The sequence below is a fragment of the Rhipicephalus microplus genome, chromosome 2 (genome assembly GCF_043290135.1).
Source record: "Rhipicephalus microplus isolate Deutch F79 chromosome 2, USDA_Rmic, whole genome shotgun sequence".
Classification (NCBI taxonomy): Eukaryota; Metazoa; Arthropoda; class Arachnida; order Ixodida; family Ixodidae; genus Rhipicephalus; species Rhipicephalus microplus.
Window position 1 is genome coordinate 77,648,780 of NC_134701.1, and position 23,177 is coordinate 77,671,956.

Below are 23,177 nucleotides of genomic sequence, written 5' to 3' on the forward strand. Positions count from 1 at the left end.
GTGTACTGCGTGCACCTTCTCTATTTTCGACTATCTGGTTGACAGAATAAGGTAGACGTTGCTACTGAAAACGCGTGTCTGTCTCGTACAACCTGGCTCTACAGTCACTCACTAGTATTCGGGTCAACGGTTGGTGCTCTCGTTGTCAAAGTGGTGGTAGCAGGAGTAGTGGTAATCGGGTGCGTCGCAGACGTTGGTATTTCAGCAGTAGTTGTCCACGCTTGAGAGACACTCTGAACTGGAGCTACTAAAGGCGTAAAAAGGGAAAAATGCCGTTGAGACAAAAGCATTTCAATACTGGTGTGAAATCATTTCATATAACTGACTGGCGGGTGACAACGTCTTCTTAGCTTGATATGTTAGCAGCAATTTGATGTCTGCCCATTACACTGTTTACTTTCATTGCACAATCCTTATGATATATGAATTGGCAGTAGTCAAACAGAAATATGCAGGGACCGTTGAATTCCACTCTTGTAGCTTCTTCTTTACGGCGTTCTTCGAATGTGTATGAATAATTTTGGTGGAACTGAACCACTACCAACTAGATTTCTTGCCTAGGTTTAAACATTTCAATCTGCAGTGACATCTGTCACAGAGCGTCATATGACTAAAGCGTGCTTATGCATCTCCGTTCCTCAGAAGTCAATGTGTTTTGCCAATAGCGAGCAAGAGGCAAACAGAACGGTTCAAGCAACTGCGCAAAAACGTCCAGCAAAGGTCGTATGCTAAGCTTGTCTTGAGGCCTAAAATATGTTTTCATGCTCAAAACTCCCTGTGATGACGTCCAAACACCAATATATTCAAAGTTGACAGCCAGAAATGTAATATAGATATGACCTAGCACAATGAGTGTTTACAATATTTCCTCTCGACTGGGTTGATCCCCTTGCTGTTGACCGATATCACTACTAGCCGAACTTGCTACATAACCCATTGTTAAAGGCAAACTCGGTCAAGTTTTCGCTATTTGCCGATTCCAATAAAACTTCAAACGTGTGCTCCGAGAAGCACCGCAGTGATGCATGGGAAACTTTACAGCCGTAAGTAATTTTTTAAAAAAGAAATTTTAAAAAATAGTAGCTAATTATGGATACAGACTTGTAAATGCGGGTCACCTTGTGAATGTGACGCAAGCGCCTACTCTTCTTCAAAACCCACCTTGCCCAACGTACGAATGCATTGCGCGCTTTCTTCTACGAAGCGAAGGCGACGCGGACACAGTTCCTTTTGTGAGCTGCATACAACGTGTAGCCGTGGTTGGCGTCGGGTCTTACACTGAATCCTAAAATGAGAAACGCTCCTTGACCTGAACTTAACTTACCACCGCCTTCAACCTGCGCGTTTGAAATGTGTTTATACGTTTGGCGGTCTTGCCAACCCCTAAAGCAGCTTGTTTGAGGTCGTTTGTGCTGCATCGAAGGTGGTGGCATGTCAAAGAGCGTGTTTGAATACGGTGGTAACCACAGCGGTGGTGAAAGACTTACGCGTCTACTTGAGCTACTGATTGGAAATATTGGAGTTTAACGTCCCAAAACCACCACATCATTATGAAAGACGCCGTAGTGGAGAGCTCTGAAAAATTCCACCAACTTAGCTTCTTAAACGTGCACCTAAATCTAAGCCCACGACCCTCAAGTATTTTCACCTCCATAAAAAATTCAGTCGTCACGGCAGCTTTAACTACTGGAAGTACCGGGTTCGATCCCCAGTGCCGACAGACGACCCCCCGTTTCAAGTGGGCACAGGATGGCTTTCGGGGTGGCATCGCGGTGCCGGGGTGCGAAGCTTACGACTGGCTGGAGGACTGCCTATTCCTTTTCCGGGACCAAGTGACCAGTGCGGTAAGCATGTGCAATACTTTGCAACGACGAGATCGATTCGGCGCACGTCGGATGCTTCACTTGTCGGCGGGTCGAAATCAAAAGGTGTTGCCGCAATCATTGCAGACATTCTCACTGCTGAGTACAGACGAGCTGGCACAGCTCTCTTCCGCATGGGATGAGAATGCCAGTTTGCTTTTCGTGCGCAGAGAAGGCAAGGGAGTTGTGTTTACACTCTGGCCAGCCACGCTGGTGTGTACTTGATTTGGCGAAGCCATCAGATACGGATAGCCACCATGGAAGAGGAAGCGGTTGCCTGTTTTGGTGTCTGTGAATCATCGTTCATCACTTAATAATATAACAAAAAAGACGAGTGTCTGCACACAATAAACTAGCGTAGCTGTTGCAGGACTGCTGTTATTACTATTTGAAAACAGTGCTATCGCAGTATGGTTTAAAATTCGTCGGAGTTTTTTTTTAAGGCCCGCTTCATTGAAAAAAACTGCGTTGGCTAGCTGTTCAAAATCACTGGGAACAAGGTTTGCCTGTTTAGTCTCCGGACATGTGCCCTGCTAGTGAGCAAGTCTCACTAGCAGGGCGCATGTCATGATCGACTTGGACGTCCAGGTGAACGCGTCTATTTCAGAGAATGGGATGTTAAAACAGACAAAAGCGGCTAATCAGGACGGAGCAGTGCAAATGTTACCACCATGGAAGCATCCTCATGTGGACGTCAATGTGAATGTTCTCTTTGAGAGCTACAAAAAGTTGTGCATTCATCAACTTGACACAAGGAGCTTCCTCGTGATTGACGACTGCTTTTCGCGCCTTGGCATCACATACGAGCGTGCTGCTTAGTTTTTGTTATAGTTTTGACATTACCCTTGACATTATAGAGCAACTTTGTGTGCCATTATTCCACTCTACGAGAAAATGATTTGCGTATAGTGGAGAACAGGTTGTAAACTGCACTTGCGCACGCCTTAAAGCATAGTTTTAGACGCATATAAACAGCAGCGAAACGTGGCTACAACTTCGAAAGCCATTGTGCTCCACCTCCTCTCTGTTTAGTGGCAGTGCTTTGCGCTCTAGATGCCCCGCCGCGGCGGTCTAGTGACTAAGGTACTCGGATGCTGACCCGCAAGTCGCGGAATGGAATTCCGGCTGCGGGGGCTTAAATTTCGATGAAGGCGGAAATGTTGTAGGCCCGTGTGCTTAGATTTGGGCACACGTTAAAGAACCCCAGGTGGTCAAAATTCCCGGAGCCCCCCTCGATGGCGGCTATCATAATTATATGGTGGTTTTCGGACGTTAAACCACACATATCAATCATCATGTGCGCTGTAGCTCGTTGACTCAAACCTAATGCTTATAGCTTTGTATTTAAAAATTGACAACCACACAATGATTTTATTCATACCCCCTTTTATCAAATGTTTATGAATTTATTGATGTTGTAGACCACAGTGGTGGCCAGCGCTTCTGGAATTTCGGAAGACCTAGACTACGTGTTAGCTGGCTTTGTTTTTTATCCTGCACAGTGGGCGCCACTTGATATGAAGTGAGCTAGAGCGCATATACTATCCGGCGCTCCGCTACGCTTTTGCGTATTGTGGAAAACCGGAAACGTCTGCTAACTGACACTCACGCGTGTTTCACAATGTTTTCAATTGATTTCTCTTGCTCATGCACTCTTACTATATTGCCATTAGATGTGCATGAGATGCTTGCCATGGGGAGCGTACACATAGGTTTAGGTGCACGTTTTGGAACACCAGGCGGGAAAAGTACAGTATTCTATTTCTCAATTAGGCACAAAGTGGCCATCACGAAGGGGGCTCATCTTAATGGCCGGGGCATCTCGTGTGACTGTGGCCTGAGAGAAATGCATTAAAAGGACGCTACGACGATGAGCTGTTTTTCTCATGCTAGTAAATTACACTTTCGAAATTTCAAAATCCCTATGCTTACTCCAAAGCATAGGGATGGCAAGCGAGAAAAGACAATGTAAAAGATGACACCACTTTGAAAATCTCGCACCAAAAATAAAACTTCGGAATAATGTCTTGGCATACGAAGTTAGAGAACATTCAATTGCACCAATGTAACTAAAGTATATGAAGCGTGTGCCAATGTTCGAAAATTTTGAATGACAAATTGAACTATTCACTTTTCAATTCGTAATTCAAATTGAGTAGCGCCTATTTCAATTAGCGAGTATCTTTTGATTGTTTTCAAATAATCTCCTGAGACGAAAAACTACCAAAAGGACAAAACGTGGGAACAGTGAGATATAATTTTTTTTTCATTTTCATCATGGAAAAATGCAGATGCAAGCAGCCCATGTATACTTACGGCATCTTTGATGCCACAATGATCACAGAATGAAGACGTTTTGATTAAAACTTGCAGTGCCACCTAAGCAATGGTGTCAGCAATCAACTTATGTTCCCTACGAGAATCGGGACGTTAGCTCATAGAAATATTTTTAATGGTAAGCTTTGAGAACTGATCACAGAGTACCTCTACATAATCACAGCTGCATTTCTGTAAGAAGTTAAAAAATATTCGAAAGGTTGTAGTTCCTGGTCGGTTTAAAGTGTAGTAGTATTGTGGTTCGCTAAAGGTAACGGTAACTGCCCTTTCATGAGGGATGTAAATATTTCTTTTGAAAAAATTGTTTAGGACTTCTTTCAAAAATTGTCAGCACACGGTTCTAGGGCATGCTTCGAAAATTGTTGGCGTTAAATTAGAAAATTTTTCTAATGGTGTTTGGTTCATATTCGTATTCGATTCGGTGTCATCGCTATAGGGTCACTATTCAATTTACTTTTAAAACTCGCTATTCACACACCGCCGCAAAATACAAGTACGCTTTAAAATACTCGACGTCTCACGTAAAAATCGTCGATTTGAATAAAAACTTTGACCTTGGTTTTCTACCTATTTATTCAGCCTATGATCATCAAGTTAAGGGCATCAGAGTTCCCAAAACTCAAATTTTCAATTTCAGTGCTTTCAATATTTCACTTCAATGTCCTTCGATGAGGCGCTCACCACTTGTGATAGGTTTTCTGCTCCTGAGGGGCGGTGGCGTGTTTGAATCATTGGCGAAAGGCGTTCTACTCCTGAGAGGTGGCGGCGTGTTCGAATCGCTTCCAGTGGTCTTCACGACGTCGCTGGCATCCCCACCGCCACCACTGATAGTGGCCCGGGCAGCATCGCTAGCGTCATCTCGGCCATCGTGGCCACTACCACCATAATCCCCACGGCCACCGTAGATTTCTTCGACGGTATTGGCGAAATCTTCTTTTGGGTACGCTGCAAAGAAATTGTTACAATAATGAAAACTCGAATGCACGCTAGAAGAGTACGAAGCATAACCGAACAAAGCAAACAATAAGCTTCTCCAATCTCTGATACATTTACAAGTAGTTCTGCGAGGGCCCATTACACAATGAAGCATAACATTTGTGGAAAAAAAGGTGCTCCTCTGTCCAGCAGCATACCAACGCTCGGCTTGTGTTTTGGGTTGCTGCTGTGTCTCTGAACGATTCTGCACACTGCCTTGCCGCTGAAAACCATTACGTCTTTTAACTATCAATAAACCTGTTCTCACCTTTACCAAATGTAATAAGGTTTACTGGTTCTTCAAGAACGTAATGGTTGTCAGCAGCAAGGCAGCGTTCAGGACCGTCCAAAGGCACAGCAGCGATCTAAAACACGAGCCGAGTATTGGTTATGCTGCTGTTTGTGGGCGCATCTTCTTCTTCAGAAATTCAACATGAAGATATTGGAAGTTCCACCGCTGCACACTGAATGATTCTCGCTTATAAATAATTAAAGCTTTTTCACGTACCAACACCCATGATCACCAAACCACACTCAAATCCTTCACTAAGCACTTCGTAACCGCACTCTGTGGTATGAGTAAGTTAACAAAGCTGCGATGTAATGCTTCTAATACTTGTGAAGTAAGCCTGTGGCCACCTTAACTCCGTGCGATGTTCATGCTAGGATCACGCAGCACAGTCAGATAACAAGGGACAAGGAAGTGTACAAAAATGAGCGCTAGCTTGTTACGTGTATGTTTGTACCTCAAGTTCGTTAGTACATGTTAGTGACACAGCAAGACAGGAATTTTTGCATTGGTGTATCCGGTATTCAATCATTTGCGATTGCTCAAATCATCACAATTACAAAACGCGATGTGAAGTGTGGTCACTTCCTGTGGACCAGTCTACTCATAGATGTTTCACAACTATTTGTGCCCATTTATACTTGCACGAGCTCATGACACATTAGAGTGGTCAGAGAGAGTAATACAAAGATTGTGAAGGAGCCGAATGTTACACACCTAGTATATCACAACAAAAATTTCGGTATAAGTTGCCGTCAGGTGAGCTGCGGAGAGAACTATTTGCAATGCTCCCTTAGTGAAATGCAACAAAGAAAACAAAGAGGCTTTCACTTAATGAAAATAATATATCGTGTACATTGAATTCACTGTGCACAGATAAAGCAATGGCATGCAACCCTTTTGCAGTGTGAATTCCACTGTGCAGGTTAAACATCTGCTAAGAGATATGTACGACAAACCGTGTAGTCTGGAAAGAAAGAAATGTGTCTTACAAATTCTTTCTCTCAGAAGCTGAAGCAATATGTATACGATATCAACAAGCTCAAGTGTTATACAAAGTAGTACCATCATTAGTCTTGTATTCGATCTGTTGTAACTCTGCCGAAAAATAACTTAAAAGAGTATGGCCAGTTAGAGGAGCTAATAAATTTTCATGGTGTCTGTAATCTCACCTCGTAGTAAGCGGGGTGAGCACAATACGTACAGTGTCACCTACTGTTGAAAGAATCACTCGAATGCACACAATCAATATTGCTGGCCTTCTAACAGCCAGTCTGCATGCACATAACTAGTCTGTCAAAGAGCATAAAGTTTCCTAAAATTAACTAGAGGGTACTCTGGCCCTGTGATTGTTCAAATAACATGGTAATAATACGTAGCACACGTATATGTTTAGACTTCGTACTTGCGGGCGGCAAGTCGCACATTTGGCATCGTTCATTGCTGTTTGTCATTTTTGTTTCAAAGGAAAGAACGAAACCTTTTGATTTTCGTGACCTGATTTGAAATGGTAAGTCTAAAAGAACAAGATAGTAAAGCGCAAGCGCTGAACATTTGCTGATTTTAGTTTCGCGATAAAACAGCTCCAAGCCACACAAACACACCCGGAGGCCGAAGTACGAAGATTAGACAAATTAATGTACTACCCATCATTCCCATGCTGAAAGAAGCGCCGTGCCTTGCAGCTCCCATAGACCCAAGCGCCAGAGTTTTCTCTAATGTATATATAGAAAACTCCATGGTCTTTATATGAATCCCTCTAAAACTACATTTGTAGTGTTTTCATCCGCACAGAACACATTTCCCTCACCAGTTTCCGTATCTCTTAACAACCATATTATTTCCGTATCGGATCATGTGAAGTTCTTAGGCGTAATACTAGACAAGCATTTAAAATATAACTATCATGTACTCTCAATATTAAAAAAAGCTTCTATTGGCATTCATGTTCTCATTAAAGCCCGCCCTTATTTTCAGTCACGCATTATTTTATCATTATACTATGCATATATTCATAGCCATCTTTCCTATTGCATTTCATCCTGGGGTAATACATATGCCAGTCACCTGGAGCCCCTTCTACATCTTCAGAAACGGGCACTACGTCTGATCGCCTTCGCTCCATTTCAATCGCCTTCTACGCCACTCTTTATTTATTTTTCCGTGCTTCCAATTAATCTTTTGTTCACTCTAAAGTTAGCTATATTGATGTACCGCCTCATTTATCATGGTCTATGTGTTTCAGGGCTATCCACACGACATCTTGTCAATACTAATAACACCAGGTTTTCAGCCTGTCACAATTTCGTTCTCCCTAAAGTGCGTAGCAATTATGGAAAACTAACTCTTAAATTTACAGGTGTATCCGTATGGAACAACATACCACTTGAAATAAAGTTATGTCCCACATTCTATTCGTTTCGCAAAATGTTTAAAGAGTACCTAATCACAAAACGTGTTTTCTAAACTCTGCCGTCGTGCCTTACTCCTAATTTTAGTATTTCTTTTACTAACTATACCACTTGCTGTTGCACAGAACTTTTCTTGCCTTGTTATTACAAAATTTTAACCATTCTTTGTTTAAATCATACAAAGTGTTTTTCACTGCTTGCTGCATTGTTATCGCAATTTACTTATTCTCTAACGGAGGTCCCCCCGACAGTTTTCTAACTTCGGGACCTCCTCTGTACTGAAAAATTTTATTCACGTAATGTATGCATTCCTGAAATAAAGTTTGATTGATTGATTGATTGATTGATTGAAAAAGGAATCAGAAGTTCTAACCATCAATGGTCTTACGCATATCTAAGCTACTCTGTCCCCTTTAACAGTCTGAAGAACGCTGTGGTGTGTGTGTAGAATGCTACGCGGAGCTATCTGCGCCCAAAATAGAGAAATGGCGCACTACATGCCTGTCGCAAAATACTACATTCTTCATTAGAAGTTTTGCTGAGAAGAAGAATGGGTACTGGAACGCTATGCTGTCCGGACATACTGTTTTGCACTGCATTACGTGCGCACCGCAATGCTTTCCCCGCCAATACAACAGCGTGTGACATGGTTCCGCAATGGTTCGAAGAGGTTACAGCGCATGGCATAACAAGAGGCTGCCGTAACGAACGTGATCCCGATTGCGATTGTCCTCATGGCTAGACCATGCTAGATGACTATAGTAACACATACTCATATTACAAATCATGCTAGATTGCTACTTGGTGAAAGTGAATATGCTGGAGATTATTGATGCCGCACCATTCCTGTTTGATATAATTCTTGCAAGCGGGCTATCTAACATATAACGATGGCAGAGTTCTTGATCATCAGCCGTGGAGATCACAAGGCAATACTGTGCGAGGATAGAGATTTCTGTGAAACAGCGTGTGTGTGAGATAAACAGCTACATAATCTTAAAAGATGTAAAACACGGCTAATATCTACAGGGATTAAAGTGGTGTGACGTATTTATCTTAATTAAAGAGACTTAATCAAATTTATGTAAGCAACTATAACAAATATGTCAAAACGTTATATTAATAGAAAAGGCTTTCACTTTTCTGTGTGTAGAAGAAGGTTTCTGTTTGCGTTAATTATGTTCTACCTTTTGATGTTAAGGGCGGTGATGATGAAGTAGTCAGGACAGAGAACCCATATCATGCGTGATAAGAATTTGCATGAATCATGTCTCAGCCAAGTTTCTGTGCCTCAAAAGAGGTGCTTTATAAAAGAAATGACTAACAGAACTTCTACTGACATGGGGTTAATACGCGATTTTCAGGCACGGGACGCAATGCCTGCGGTGGGTAATTGGCAATAAGATGCCTTTCCTCGTTATCTCGCTTATAGGTGAAATGAAACGTTGCACTTCATATAGCCTATCATTACTGCACTTTATCGTGGCGACCTTGCACTTCATACGCGAAAACACACGCATTTGTAAATTATTTGTTAGTTAACGTTAACATAGTTCTCTCATAAGTGATTTTAGAGAAGCAAGTGACCTGGAAATGAATGCATGACAAGGAGAATACTCAAACTAATATATTCATACAAATAAGACTATGAGTGATGGGACTTCTTAGATAAGTAAAGAAAGCACTTACAAGAACTGATGGCCACGACCAAAACAACGAGGAGACAAATGAAGAAGAGCACGCCTAAGGCTGCGAGGCAAACCCATACGCCGGTGGTAGGCTTTTTGCTTAAAGAGAAAAGAACAGTTACTGAGATGTATCACAAAATGTTAACTGATGCGAAACAATAATTACGTGGTGCCATAGTGAGAGGTGAATACACAACACAAGAACATTGCTAATAATATTAATGATACCAGCTATACGTCCGAAAACCACAATATGTTGATGAGGCACGCCACAGTGGAGGACTTTGGATATTTATACAATGCATTTTACGAGCTATAACATCGCATAAAAGACGGGCTTCTGCTATCATGCCTCGACGGAAATGCGGCCGCTACGTTCGGAATTGAAGCAGAGACCTATGGACCAGTGGCCGAGCACCATAAGCATTGATCAACCGAAGGGGGTTTGGCACAATTGTTTGAAAAGTATACGAGGTATACAATTCACTTTTGTATGCGCAAATTTTAAAAGGCTCTTAGTGTGTATGCTTTGGTAGGTAGATCGGTGGAAAAAACTGTATTAATTGCCCGGCAGCTTATGGCCCGGGGTCGCGACTTTCATATCAAGATGTGAAGGCCTTGCCTCTAGGCCTCTTCACGGGCCTGCAAAAACTGACCATAGTTTGTTTGCGAGCTCCACGCTACGCAGAGCGGCATCTCACCTCGCTGAAAGAACATCGAGACTAATACGTTTGGCTCTCGCCTCACCTTCTTAGAACCTGTGAGTAAGCGTAGCTTTGTCTCTCTCGCACACTTTACCGGTGTTGTGCTCTAGATCTTGGGGCATATTTGTTGATATAAAACGGGATTAGGGTAACTGTTACTTTGCCGGTATTATCAGGTAACTGCTTGGGCTCTACGTAGATTACCAAGAGGCGGACAAGAGAATTGCTGTTCAAGTAGAAAGCTTTGGTCAGTTCATTTTATCCCGGTCCTCATACTCTTCCACATGGCCATCGCCTTCGGAATGGGCTGTTGTGTTGTACTCGGTGGAGTGCGCTGCCTTATTGGCATATGGTTGGCGAATTGTGGGCAGAGTTTGCCAAAAGTGGCGGGAATCCAGAACAAATCAGCCTGGTAGATGAGGCCAGCATGCAACAGTATGCGAATCGTGCTTCAAGCACAACCCTACTGTTAGCAGAATACCGTTCTGCAGTGCGCGAAAAGTCAGTTCTGTTTGAGTTTTGGCGTCAGTTATCACCACAGCAGTAGCTATTTCCTTAGCTACGTACAGGTGCCAGATTCTGCATGCGTTGTTGCTTTCTCTTTGTTAATACGACGATACCAATCCGCCGTTGGTCCAAAAAGCTCGTGGTTTCATTGAAATGTTGGTGCTTATTATTTCAGTATGCTATCAATAACAGTGTCGCTCTGGCTTTAGTGCTGCTTCGATTTTAAACTGGGTTCGTGGTTCTTGAAACCAGGCGACGTGTATCTTTTCCCTTGCATTCTTAGGCATTTATATTTTATCACCATGCTGCCGGCGACGCGTCATGCCCAAATGCTCAACTGTTGCAATACATGCCTTCCTGTGCTGGTGAGAGTGAGTCGTTCAAGGTGAGAGATCGGCTGTGCTTCCGCTATATGATCCAGACTGCTTTGCATTCGTAGTCGTGGTAACCTCTGATTGCTAGTGTATTCTGGTAAGCCAAGAGCCACTTCGTATGCTTTACGGATTATGGTGTCCATCTTATTTTTTTCGTCTTTATACATATTTGCGCTTAGACGTTCCTTATGCGATGTGACAAATGACAAAGATGTGGATCAGTGTAGTGAGGCGGTGCCTTTTTAGTCAAGCGCTTTCATTTTTGACCGTCTTGGGCACTCTCATGACGTTTGGACCTTGAAAGTGAAGTTGTTTCGTACTGTTTCGCGATTCTCCTTGTTGCATTTTATAATCATTTTATGGACACGGATGCGTAGACTAAAAAGACGGTGCCTCCATCTTAACTCCGTAATTGAATCTGTTTGTTTGCTCCTGTTTTACAGAAACTTTTTAAAAGTTTTCCCCTAAGGATACGCCGGTAATAAAGCAGTTCTGACTTTTCAGGAGATAACCCAGGAACAGTGCCAGCCAAGCACTCCTCGACAACCCATATGCCATACTGTAGGGCCATCTGCCCGTCGTCACCCCTAAACGACCAGATCGAGATGTCATTTGCATGTATTATATAATTCACGTTCCTGCCAGATGAGAGTCGTTTGACCAGGCCATGCATAATTTAATTGGATAACATCGGATAGATTGCGTAGCCTTATGGGGTCCCTCTGCGGCTGAGATCCTGTTTTGCGCATGTAATATCACCCTCTAAAAGAATGGTCTTTCCTCCAATGACAAAGTTCCTAACGTAGTTACCAATTCTTTCACCAAAGTCAACTTTCGAGATGTTTCACAATGGCTGACGCTGTCGATAGCACTTTATTCAGGCACTATTCCGGGATCGCCTTGGTGATGTTTCACTTGTTATCGAGGACCTGAAGCTGAAGCTGGAGCATCGCATCCTGCAATGACAGTTGTGTCTGGAATATGAAGATGGCATGCGGCTATGCTCTTGTACACTCGAGGTAGTTGCAAGGTTTAATAAATTAGGTCGTGAAAGTTCGGGCGAAAAGGGGCTCAGAAACTATTGTGAAGAATACCCACATGACGAGTTTTGGGTGCTGCGGCTGAAGCACATCTATGTTAGGAGAGAACAAGCCCGAAAAGTAAAAAAAAAACAAAAAACAAAACGTCTTTTTCAAAGGCGGAGCGATCGTTATTGTTTTACATATCACATTTTTTCCCAAACAGCATAGTTTAGGTGCAATCAGCAAAACATTTATGACAGTCTTTTATTATTATAAAAAATTTGTTTCTTAGTGCTATTTGCTTAAGCCATTATTACTCAGTGCAAATAGTGCACTGCATGGAAAGGCACACTCGTAAAAATCGTCTGCGATATGACACACCCCCTCACATGTTTTAGTGTTCTTTCCACGCTTGTGCTCTCTGCTGTGCGCGAAGTTTTTAGGTGCGTTTCGCCGTTCGTGAACCTCTTGAGTGCTGAGTCCAACGGACGGCGGAATGTGGCGGAATACATTTAACACCATGTGGTTGTATTGATATCAGAGTAAATTATGTGCGGTGCAAGGATACAGAAGCAAAAAAGGTATGCCTAGTAACGGGTGCCTTCTGTATAAGAAACAAAGGCAATAGTTTGCAATACTCTACTCCTTCGGCCCGATTTCCTTCCTGAACACGCAGTACCTATGGTTATTCGTGTTATCGCTGAGCAGATCGCAATGCTATTTATCGCGCTTGAGTTCGCGTTTTCCATTTTACTGTGCTGTTCTCTGGCGTATTGGCAGAGTTTGGTAGGAGCCGCGAGGACTGGCATTGCTAGAACACAGGCCTTTAACACCAGGAGTTCTTTCAGCCCTTTACCACTGAAAGAAGGCGCATGCGCTACGGTGTCGTCGAAAAGGCGCATTCGCATATCTGCATTCGCATATGTTTGGTAATTTATAGATGCATAATGCAAAACAAAGTGCATGTAATGCCCGCGCACGTTTTGCTCTGATTACCATTTGTGCAGTGTATTAAAATTTACCTATACTGACCATTGGAAAAACTGAAGTGTCGTAATTTTGGCGTGCATGGGCCTCACTTCTTCATGTTGGAACGGAAAAACATAAGCAACGTGCGAGCTAAAGCACTTACGTATGTGTGAAGCAAATTATCAACGCTGCTAATATTACAGATACGATGCAGCCTGCTTTAATTCATCTGCAAAAAATGTGAGAAATGCCCAATAAAAGTTCCGAGAATATGTTTTCTTGTAAAGTTGAGGCGAACGGAGGCATGGTATACTTCCAAATTCCTACATAGTTATGAGCACATTATTATTTCAACTGGCGTTCACTTGACCCGCACTCGTGGACCACTCGCCACTGATCGCCTTAGTCCGAGTCCTTAGCAATCATGGTTCTATGAAGACTAAATTCAGATCAAATTTCGCGCTAGTGCCAAAAACAGACGTCACCTGTTTACGAGCTATTGCTTCACATCCCACTTAATTTTTGTTTTTCTGGGAGTATTTGCCCAGATGTGGTACTAACCCTCATGAGCAGCTGATGAGACGCCGGTTTTCGAACCCATGGGCTTCTATGAAAGTTTATCTACCAGATGTATCTACCTCGGCAGTTGTTGATACGGCTGGAGATTACGTGCTCCATAAATTTCCGACGGAGGCACAAATGTTGTAGGCCCGTGTGGTCAGATTTTAGTGCACGTTAAAGAACCCCAGGTGGTCAAAACTTCCGGAGCCCTAGACTACGGCGTCTCTCATAATCATATAGTGGTTTTGGAACGTTAAACTCCAAATATCCATCTATCAATCAATCCATTAAATTTCCTACACACATGGTCAGCGAGATATGACGAATAATGCTGCTCGTGCTTCTTCTTCGGTGAAGTATTCGTCCAGTATAGTGTGTGTACTTCATCACCGTAATCTGCATATCAGTCAGCTGGACTCAGTAGAGAATGCTTATGAATGAGCTTATCGACAAAAGACTCCTCGCAAGCTTCTGTGGAGAATACTGACAAGGCAACTGCCTCTGATACGTTTTGGTCTTTAACATGCAAGAAGGTGTAGTAGATTCTGCCACGGCTTTCTGTTGTAAAGCTGACCATGAACAGAGCTACAAAATCCATCCCAGTGTTGTCTATAAAGGGTGTGGCAGTGTGCTTCCATGGCCTTGTCTAGCTCGGCAACCTACTATCTCAGCTTATGACTGAGGCACTAGCTTTTTATTGCTTCAGGATTGACATCATAAACTCGAGTAGGTGTGCCAGATGACTGTATATTCTATCGGTTTGGACATCGGTCATTATTGTCCTAGTTGAACGCCTGGCGTCCACGTTGAGTGACTTCGCCACTTTCTGATGTCGGTGATGTTTCTTCAGTCGACTGCAGCGCCTCTCTTTTCCAACAAAACTACTCTCAGTCTATGCACCGGAACTCAGCATGTTCCGCCCCGTCTGGGCTGGTGTCGGTAGATACATCTCTATGATCATGTGGTCACTGTTGAGATCTGCCACGGTGGTTCTCGACGTGTCGTCTTGTGCATGTTTGATGAACATGAAGTTGGGTGCAATGTCTGAGTATGCCGATGTGCCCGGTCTTGTTGGGTAGGCTTGGTCGGTGACTAAAGAGTAGCCTAGCTCGGTTGTGTTTTATCAGAGCTACCTGCCTTTCAAGGTGTCGTATGCGCATCCCAACGTCATTAGGAAGCGAGTCAAATGAAATAAAATTTTTGTCATCTTAGGTCTTCTAGCAATAAGCTCGCCAAAAGTGAAGGCTAATAATACATACAGAAAACTACTTACTCATCCGGGTTGAATTCTACGGAAGGTAAAATTGAATAAAAAGGAAAACAATGATATACATTAGAAGGTTTTACCACACAGTTCACTAGATTAATAAGTTCAAGAAGGTGCTTAATAATGAGCAAGCGGCTATATGACATACAGTAATTACCTAAGAAATACGCTACGTTGCACACTAAATATACTGCCGCGATGCCATTGCATATTGAGTAGAACTAAAACGCCAAGTAAGGCATCACTAGTACACGATGATTGGTAAAAAAACGACCTAGTTAACCTCGTGTATTGTTAAAACAATTTACTCATTCATTAAGGCAACGTTTTTTGTAGACTGCGCGTTTTATAGTTAAAACGATCTGTATAGGGGGACCTATTGTCGTGTAGGTGTCATTACCTGTACAAGCTGCAAGTTCTGAAGAAATACAGAATTACTGAGATCAACATGCAGTCTTTATGGTGTACTACAATAGAAATATTGCGTTGCTTTCTCGTTCGCTTGGTACACATCGCTTGTGTTTACAATTCTCTAAAGCGCTTTGAGGAAGCAAGTTCTACGCGTAAGCACAGTCAGATGTAAATTGTTCTGATGAACTTACTGAGAGTACTGTTTGAATATACCTACTATGACATGAATAATATTTCTGTATAGACTCAAGGCACGAATCGCGTGCAACGAAATGCCAGTGCTTACATAGCTCTATATTTGAATTATTCCGCTGACGCTTACATATTGCTGGTTGAGGCGCCTGAATGAGCGAGCAGTTACAATGCACTCACTTTTTAAGAAATTCACTGGTGTGACGGCTCGGTGGATTTTACGATTCTTCTAGATAGTAATAAATCTGTCGTCGTTACTCCTCGCCCAACCTAGCGCCTATATGAAGTCCTTCCCCTATACAATTTCAAGGGCCCCTGAACCACCGACGGACGTTCGCGTGCTCCTCTCAGTGCCTTTTTTCTATCGACAACAGCTGGAATGACGTCAGCAGACGCTGTGTTAAAAACAGATGACGCTGCGTACGAGACGTTGTCATTGGGCGAAAAAAAAGCCTGTTTTCTGCTAGCAGATACAAACCCTCGTTGCATTTCCATCTCTGAAGATGAGAAAGAGCACTGTGAGAGGTAATCCGACGTAGAGTTACTGCATATGCTACTTTAATGTAGCAGAGTTGCGCCAAGGTACGCCATCTTAGGTTCAAAAGCCTTGCGGGAGAGCCACTCACCACCCGCGTAGGAGCAGCGCTGGCATTTCTGAGTAGCAACACTTATTTATTCATTTTTTCGCTGTCTTTTTATTTTTTTATGAAGATACGAGAAAAGCTTTGTTGCTCCCACCACGCCTGCAAGCCTCCGATGCTAGATTAACTGCGTTTTACACGCGGCGAGACGCTGAAGGAAGAGGAAAGGGTACCGTCATTGAGACGCATCCAGTGTCTGTGACGGATGCACTCGGTGTCTGTGCGAAGGCTTTGGCGAAGGGCGCCAGCAAGCTAATAACACTGCGAAGCATCGGCATCGTGTGCGTAGTGTTGACTTCTCCGCAGTGTATTTTAAACACCTATGAACACGTGATAGCACGCGACCATTAGCGTTGCTGGATTTGTCAAAAGTCATATGACTGGCTCCCGGGAAATAGTGGTGCAACTTGGCTACCTAAAGCTAGCATATAAAGTACTCTAGTCCAACGAGCCGATGAACCCACCCTAGCGAAGCAAAGGACAAAACGAAGAAATGCTGGTACTCTACCAGCGTTCCCGGTAAACTTGTACACAACTGCAACGCCACTTTTACATTTCAGCCTGTGCGATACTGCATTGCTCTGACTCTGTTATTAAGTTCCTAAATTCCACGCAGAATAGTTGAAATTGATTTTGGCTCTAACCATAAAAATGCTGGAAAGGAAGTTTCAACCACCTCAGTCGACAAATTTGTCGGCGAAAGGTGTGTGGTAAAAGAAACGCATGCCGTTATGCTCAATGTAAAGCAGCAAAAATTTTGGAGCAGTGATTGCCCCGCCCTTCGGTGACTATTATCGGGTAGCAAGCCCTGTTATTTCAAACGTGCGCCCTGCTCCGTGGTCATGGTGTGATATGGAACCTTCATTTCTTGTGCTGTAGGTCCATCTTTCCTCCACTTCTATTTTCCTCACCCTCATATCAGTACTCTTCACTTCCTTATAGATTTGATTGATATGTAGGGTTTAACGTCCCAAAGCTATCACATGACTATAAGAGACCCTGTAGTGGAGGGCTCCACAAATGTCGACCACCTGGGGTTCTTCAACATGCATCCAAATTTGAGCACGTGGGCCTACAGCCTTTTCATCTCCACCTAAAATGCAAGCGCCACAGCTGGTATTCGATCCCGGGACGTACGGGTCAGCAGCCTAGTACCTTAACCCCCCGACCACCACGGTGGGACACTTCTTTTTTTTTTGCACCGATACTTACGTTGCGACGGTATACATCCCCCCACCCCTCCCTTCTTTCATTCGCACCTTCTCACGTTCGCTTCTGTTTTGCAGCGTCTAGATATATCACATTTACAGGAATATACTACGCTTTAGCTCTTCTCTCCATTTCCTCTTGCCAACACACGCTTCCATTTCCACCTTCTTGTTCTATCCTGATATATTTGCCCGCTAATATGTTTTATCCTCCTCCTCATTCTTTCATTCCATCACCTTGCTATGCTAGGCTACACGTACCTGTACTATACTCTACCCTACGTTTTCTCTCTTTTTTTTTCTCTTCACTTTGAGGCCATTCAATTATTGTCGAACCTTATCGACTTGCTCTGTACTCTTACCACTCAGACTACCGATGACGGGGCTCTGAATGGGACCTGACTCCTCGCCTGCAACAAACAAAAAGTAATACTCCTCATTAGCACCCAATAAAACATTATCCATTACAAATTCTTTCACGAAGCGGCCCATTGCCTATGATTACGTTTACAGAGGGCTGCTTTTCACCGTTGTTATTTACAGTGCGCAGTAAGTTATGAGCATGTATTCGCTTTTTTCGCAAGTAAATGGCATCCCTCCGATTCATTTCTATTATCCTGCAGTGCTCTCTCATTTTAAGGGCAATTACGAACTTTTTCTTTTAAATGAAAGTAATTACCCTACTGAAGGCTAGGCTTTCCAATGAGTATAATACAATTTCAAGACACAAGGTCTGTAAACTAGTCGCCCACATCTTGATGCAAACCTTACTTCTGTAAATATTTGCTTATCTCCAATCTGTTCTGCATTACTTACACAAAATATGCTAAACAGGCATGCCACAAATATTGGTACTTGCACAGCAAATATTCGTAAGACAAGATCACATTACCTTCAGCATAAAAATTCTGCACATATTATGCAATTCGAAGTAGCAGGCCCTTTTGGTTCATGTGCCATTTCCTAAATAACAATGGATAAGTATATAAATATCTGTAGGATATTAGGGCACATACATTACGTACCGGTCGTATCGAGTATTCGCAAAATTGCACTCGTTACGTCTTCTGGCCCTGACATCCCATAGTAGGACACGAAGAAATTTGCTGCCTATTGCGACAGAAATAACGCTGAAATTAAAACAGTTCTCCTAATTATCACGATTACACCCACGCAAACATAGGTAGTGAATTTTGACGTTGTCTTTTATGAAACCCGTGAAGTGATAAATAACATCGTAGAATGGGAAAACTTAGGCACTCACCACCACGAAATTTTCAATGATACCTAACTAATGAACTATTATATTGGAAGCCGTCGCATTTTCCATGCTGTTATTAGAATGTTTGTTTCTTATTCACAACATGGGTCTTTCTTAACACTAATGTATCGCACGCAGCAATGGACAATATTCAAACGCAATATATAGTGCACCAGTGCTGAGTGATTGTAGGAATGTATTAATTCAGACTGAATGTATTCAGGCTAATCCAGAGCTGTAACTCTTGCGAAAACTCACAGTTTTTTGTTTGTCCACTCGAAGAACCCGTCTAAATCATTTACACAACAAGTAAGGGCTCTTCAATGGCGATATAGTACGCAATGGGTGTTCATTCATCCTAAAAAATATATAAATGGTGTGTGACGAGGCTAGAAGATAACGATGATGAAGTGCAGTTCAATCGGCTTCCTCAAGCAGGCATGGGCGAAATTATTTTGTGCAATGCGAATCCGAATTCAGCAGTGTTTTATTATGTCGAACCTTACAAGTTGTCCAGTGATTAGTTGGTGGCCATTCAAGCCAATGAGTGGCCGTGTATCACGAGCGCAAAAACTCGCTTTTGCGCAGTTCAGGCTGTGTGACTAATAAGTTGTTGCTGTATGTTTCACAACAATATTGTCGAGGGGTCGTGACGTCGACGAAGGGGGCACATTGTAGTTGGAAGATAAAACTGTTTATTCGGCCGAACTCGTGGCCAATCAACGAGAAAAAATATATTACAGCAATGCACACTGGCAGTGAGAACGGCAATCTGAGCGTTGTCCGTTGATCAACTGGCAAGTAGCGAAGCACGTCGACCTTTACACATGTGCCGTCAAATCTTTCAGCTTTATTGCTGGCGACCACGTAGGTTCCATAAAAATCTGTAATGTTCATATTGCGCACGTAATCCTAACAAAACAGTCCACAAAAGTCCCAAAGCTTCTCGAACACTGCAGGCTTGGTTCGCGACGAACATTACTTGGAGTGTAACGGGGCAATAACAAAACTTAATGAAGGATTGTGGCCCTGACCCCCTCTCAAAAAGGCAGCGTCCTGATACTTGAACAAATGTTGAAAGTACAATGAGTAGTAAGTAAGGGAATAAACACTAAGAGCAATAAACACAGCAGCAACAACGATAATACAGCCATCAGGTTTGTTCATGCATTGGCTTGTAGCGCATGACATGGACGGCTTCAGGTCGCGCACGTCGTCGTTGAAAATTCGTAATGCGATTGGCAGCAACCTCGCAATCGAGTAGCCCAGAGACTTGGAACTACCCTGTTCAGGTCGTACTGGGCGTCGTTGAGAGTTCGTAATGTAATCAGCAGCAATCTTGTAGTCAAGTGGCCCAGAGACTTGGAACTACTCTGTACTGTTCAAACTGCCCTGTACTCTCAGAAGTCCACCGTACTGTCCGAAGTTTTTCACTGAGTCCTCACCGGCGTATCGGCGTCCACACCCAAGCGTGGTCACTGGGGTAGTGTTCCACAGAAATTCGTCGAAGATTGGAATGGTAGCTGTCTGTCGTCTGCTGATTTCTTATGCGCAAGTGGGCGAGTTGAAGAGCTTCTTCATCGTACCGCAAGTAGACGATGACGAGGCGGTTTCCTTCGAGAGCGACGTTTGGCAACATAACATCGAGCGTCGCTGCCAGGTTCCTTGCGTAGACCAACTTGTATGGAGGCATCTGCCTCGTCTCCTACACTGTCGTGTTGTATACGAAGGTCACATACGGAAGGATTAAGTTAATTTCCTCCTCCTTGACAATCTTCTACACTAGGTAAGGAGGGGAGATCTTTCAGGTTCGTAATGGGTCCCCTCGATGAATCGAGTGCACGGTGGCAGCACGAAGGAAGAGCCGTATTCCGGTGAAGGGACGCTTTATTGCAGCCTCAGTCGTCGGCCCGAGTCCAAGCCCGATTCTCCGCCCTCTCATTTCAGATTCAAACATCCTCGTTTTAACCCTTGGTTGAACAAAGGGTCATCACACAAGCCAATGTCACCTGTGGGCTCGCATTGCCCCAACAAATTGCAGAAACACTTTCATAATAGACACTGTATTGGTAAGAACCACTTTACCAAATACAAAACGCAAAGGGATAGGTTCTCCGCGTGTGACACTCCCCCTCATGCCAGGCCGTGCTGCCTCCGTCGGTGATCGTTCTCACGTTCGAGCCCCGTCAGCTCTCTCATTAAATGTTGTTTCGTAGAAGCCTTCTTAAGAGCGGCGAGTACACCGTTGGGCTCTGTGCGCTTACCAGGTGTGCATGCGACAGCGAGGCGCCCCAACATCTTAACAACACTCGGTAATGGCGTACAGCGGCGGAGGTTATACCCGTCTCCCCTGCCGCCACTATGTCTCGATAAGCCAAGTGGTCGCGTCCCCGTGTCATTCCTAATGGCACGCGCGCATGACAACAATGGCTTAAACTAAGATGGCAGCGCCTGGACTGCTTCTTGCCAGACGCTCTTCCGAGTAAGCCTTCCCCTTCTAGTCCCGAACTGGGGCGACCTTGACGACTCCGCTCGTGAACCGTGTGAATGAAAGAGTCTCCTTTCTTGCCCGAGCTCGGGTATTCTGCGTTCGCCCTCGCAGAACCGATCAGCTTTTTTAGTGGACGCGTCGGGAGCTGGCTCCGCGTTCTGCATCCGCCGCAATAATTGCGCTATACACAACACGCCGGTAATTGTTGCCTCATAATAACTGATGGTGCCCCACGTTTTGTGTTCGATGTCGACGTAAATGGCCAGACTTTGGGCGATGGCCTTTTTTTAGCCGATCGGTGAGACCATTTGTCTGTAGGTGGTACGCTGTCGTCCGGCACTGGCTTATCTGGCTGTGTGCGAAAATCACCTCGGGAAGTCACCAGTAAATGCCGTACCTATAGCGGTAACGAGGATTTCTGGAGCACCATGACGCAGGACGATGTTCTCGACGCAGAACTGTGCTACCTCGGTGGCACTGCCTTTGGGCATCGCCCTTGTCTCGACGTAGTGGACGAGGTAGTCAGTAGCTACGGTGATCCATTTGATTCCGGAAGTCGACGTTGGGAACGGGCCCAGTAGGTTCATGCCGATTTACTGGATCGGCCGGCGTGGCGCCTGTATGAGCTGCAGAAGTCCAGCTGGCCTAGTTGGCGGTGCTTTCCATTGCAAACAGTCTCGGTGTGTTTTAACGTAATCGATGACAGCGGCATTCAGGTGGGACCAGTAATACTTTTTATGTATTCACGCTAACTTGCGGGAACATCTAAGGTGCCCAGCCGTCGGGTCATCATTCGGAGCTTCCAGAACTTCTGGGCGTAATGCCGAGGGTACTACAATAAGGAAATTGGCCTGGTGTGGCGAAAACATTTTCTTGACCAGAATGTCATTCCGCGAGAAAAACGACGCCAGTCGCCGCTTGAATACCTTTGGAACAACGGCTGCTTCACATCAATGTATTCCATGAGGTCCTTGATTTCAGTGTAAACTCACAGTCATTCGGCTAAGTCATCGACGCTTAAGATTCCCAAGAAGTTGCACAGTCCTCGTCACACGGCAGTGGTGGGTCAACGGGGGCACGAGATAGGCAGTCGGCGTCACAGTGCTTTTGTCTGGACTTGTAGACGACATTAACGTCGAATTCTTGAAGTCTTAGACTCCATCAAGTTAGACAACGCGAAGGGTCCTTCAAGTTAGCAAGCCGGCACAAGGCGTGGTGGTGGCTCACAACATTGAAGGTCCTTCCATAGAGGTAGGGAAAAAACTTTGACTTAGCCCTGATGATAGCAAGGCACTCTTGGCCACCTGGTGGGGTGTTAAGGCGTTCGCAAAGTTGCACTTTTCCTTTCAAAAACACGACAAATATGGAAGGCGCATTGACACGACGTGTTGAAGGAATTGTGGATGTCATGATCACGATGCAGTACTACACTTCCCCAAATCACTGTGAGAGGGCAGTGATTGATATAAAATACGTGCTTTTAATGCCGGTAAATTTTGTGACCATGAGAATAAAATAAAATAAAATAGTTTATTTCGGAGGTAGTTGCATAACAAATGAAATATGTCGATAAGGCAAAACAAAAAGAGACTCGCACAACCCCTGACGAGGCCTTCATCCCCGACTCACACGTCAGACATCCAGGAGCAAAACCAGAGAAAATGCGTTCAATGTTCCAGAAAAAATAGGTAGAGAGAAACCAGGGAAATAAATAATTACCATGCTTAGTGCACAGCTTATGTAAACAAAAATAAACAGTACACAAGACAACAGGAGAAAAAATATTCTAAGTTTACATCGCTTGGGTTTAGCATTTAACCAAAGTTACATGAATATACAAAAATACACAATACCACGTTCATTGCAAAACTATTTTATATTTTGAAGGAGGCAGGAAAAGTTTCTTTACTTGTTTTTAAAACATGGTATGCTTGAGTTTTGATTGGCATATTCGATGAGAGATGGGTATCCATCTAACGACGAAATAATCCAATATATAATTTTAAA

General features: G+C 43.8%; 2 protein-coding genes across 2 annotated transcripts in view; both read right to left on the reverse strand.

Moving 5' to 3' along the window:
* Nucleotides 1–393, reverse strand: part of LOC142789991 (uncharacterized) — an 84,797-nt gene extending 84,404 nt beyond the window's left edge. The window contains exon 1 of the mRNA XM_075885021.1: nt 113–393. Within this exon, the coding sequence (XP_075741136.1) occupies nt 113–290 (178 nt within the window). The 5' untranslated portion in view covers nt 291–393. The remainder of the gene's footprint in view (nt 1–112) is intronic.
* Nucleotides 394–4,723: 4,330 nt separating this feature from the next.
* The window catches only part of LOC142785022 (uncharacterized), a 28,456-nt gene continuing 10,002 nt past the window's right edge, over nt 4,724–23,177 (reverse strand). The window contains exons 3-6 of the mRNA XM_075883438.1: nt 17,781–17,828; nt 14,973–14,988; nt 9,564–9,661; nt 4,724–5,144 (exon numbers count right to left, since the gene is read on the reverse strand). Of these exons, the coding sequence (XP_075739553.1) occupies nt 4,855–5,144; nt 9,564–9,661; nt 14,973–14,988; nt 17,781–17,828 (452 nt within the window). The 3' untranslated portion in view covers nt 4,724–4,854. The remainder of the gene's footprint in view (nt 5,145–9,563; nt 9,662–14,972; nt 14,989–17,780; nt 17,829–23,177) is intronic.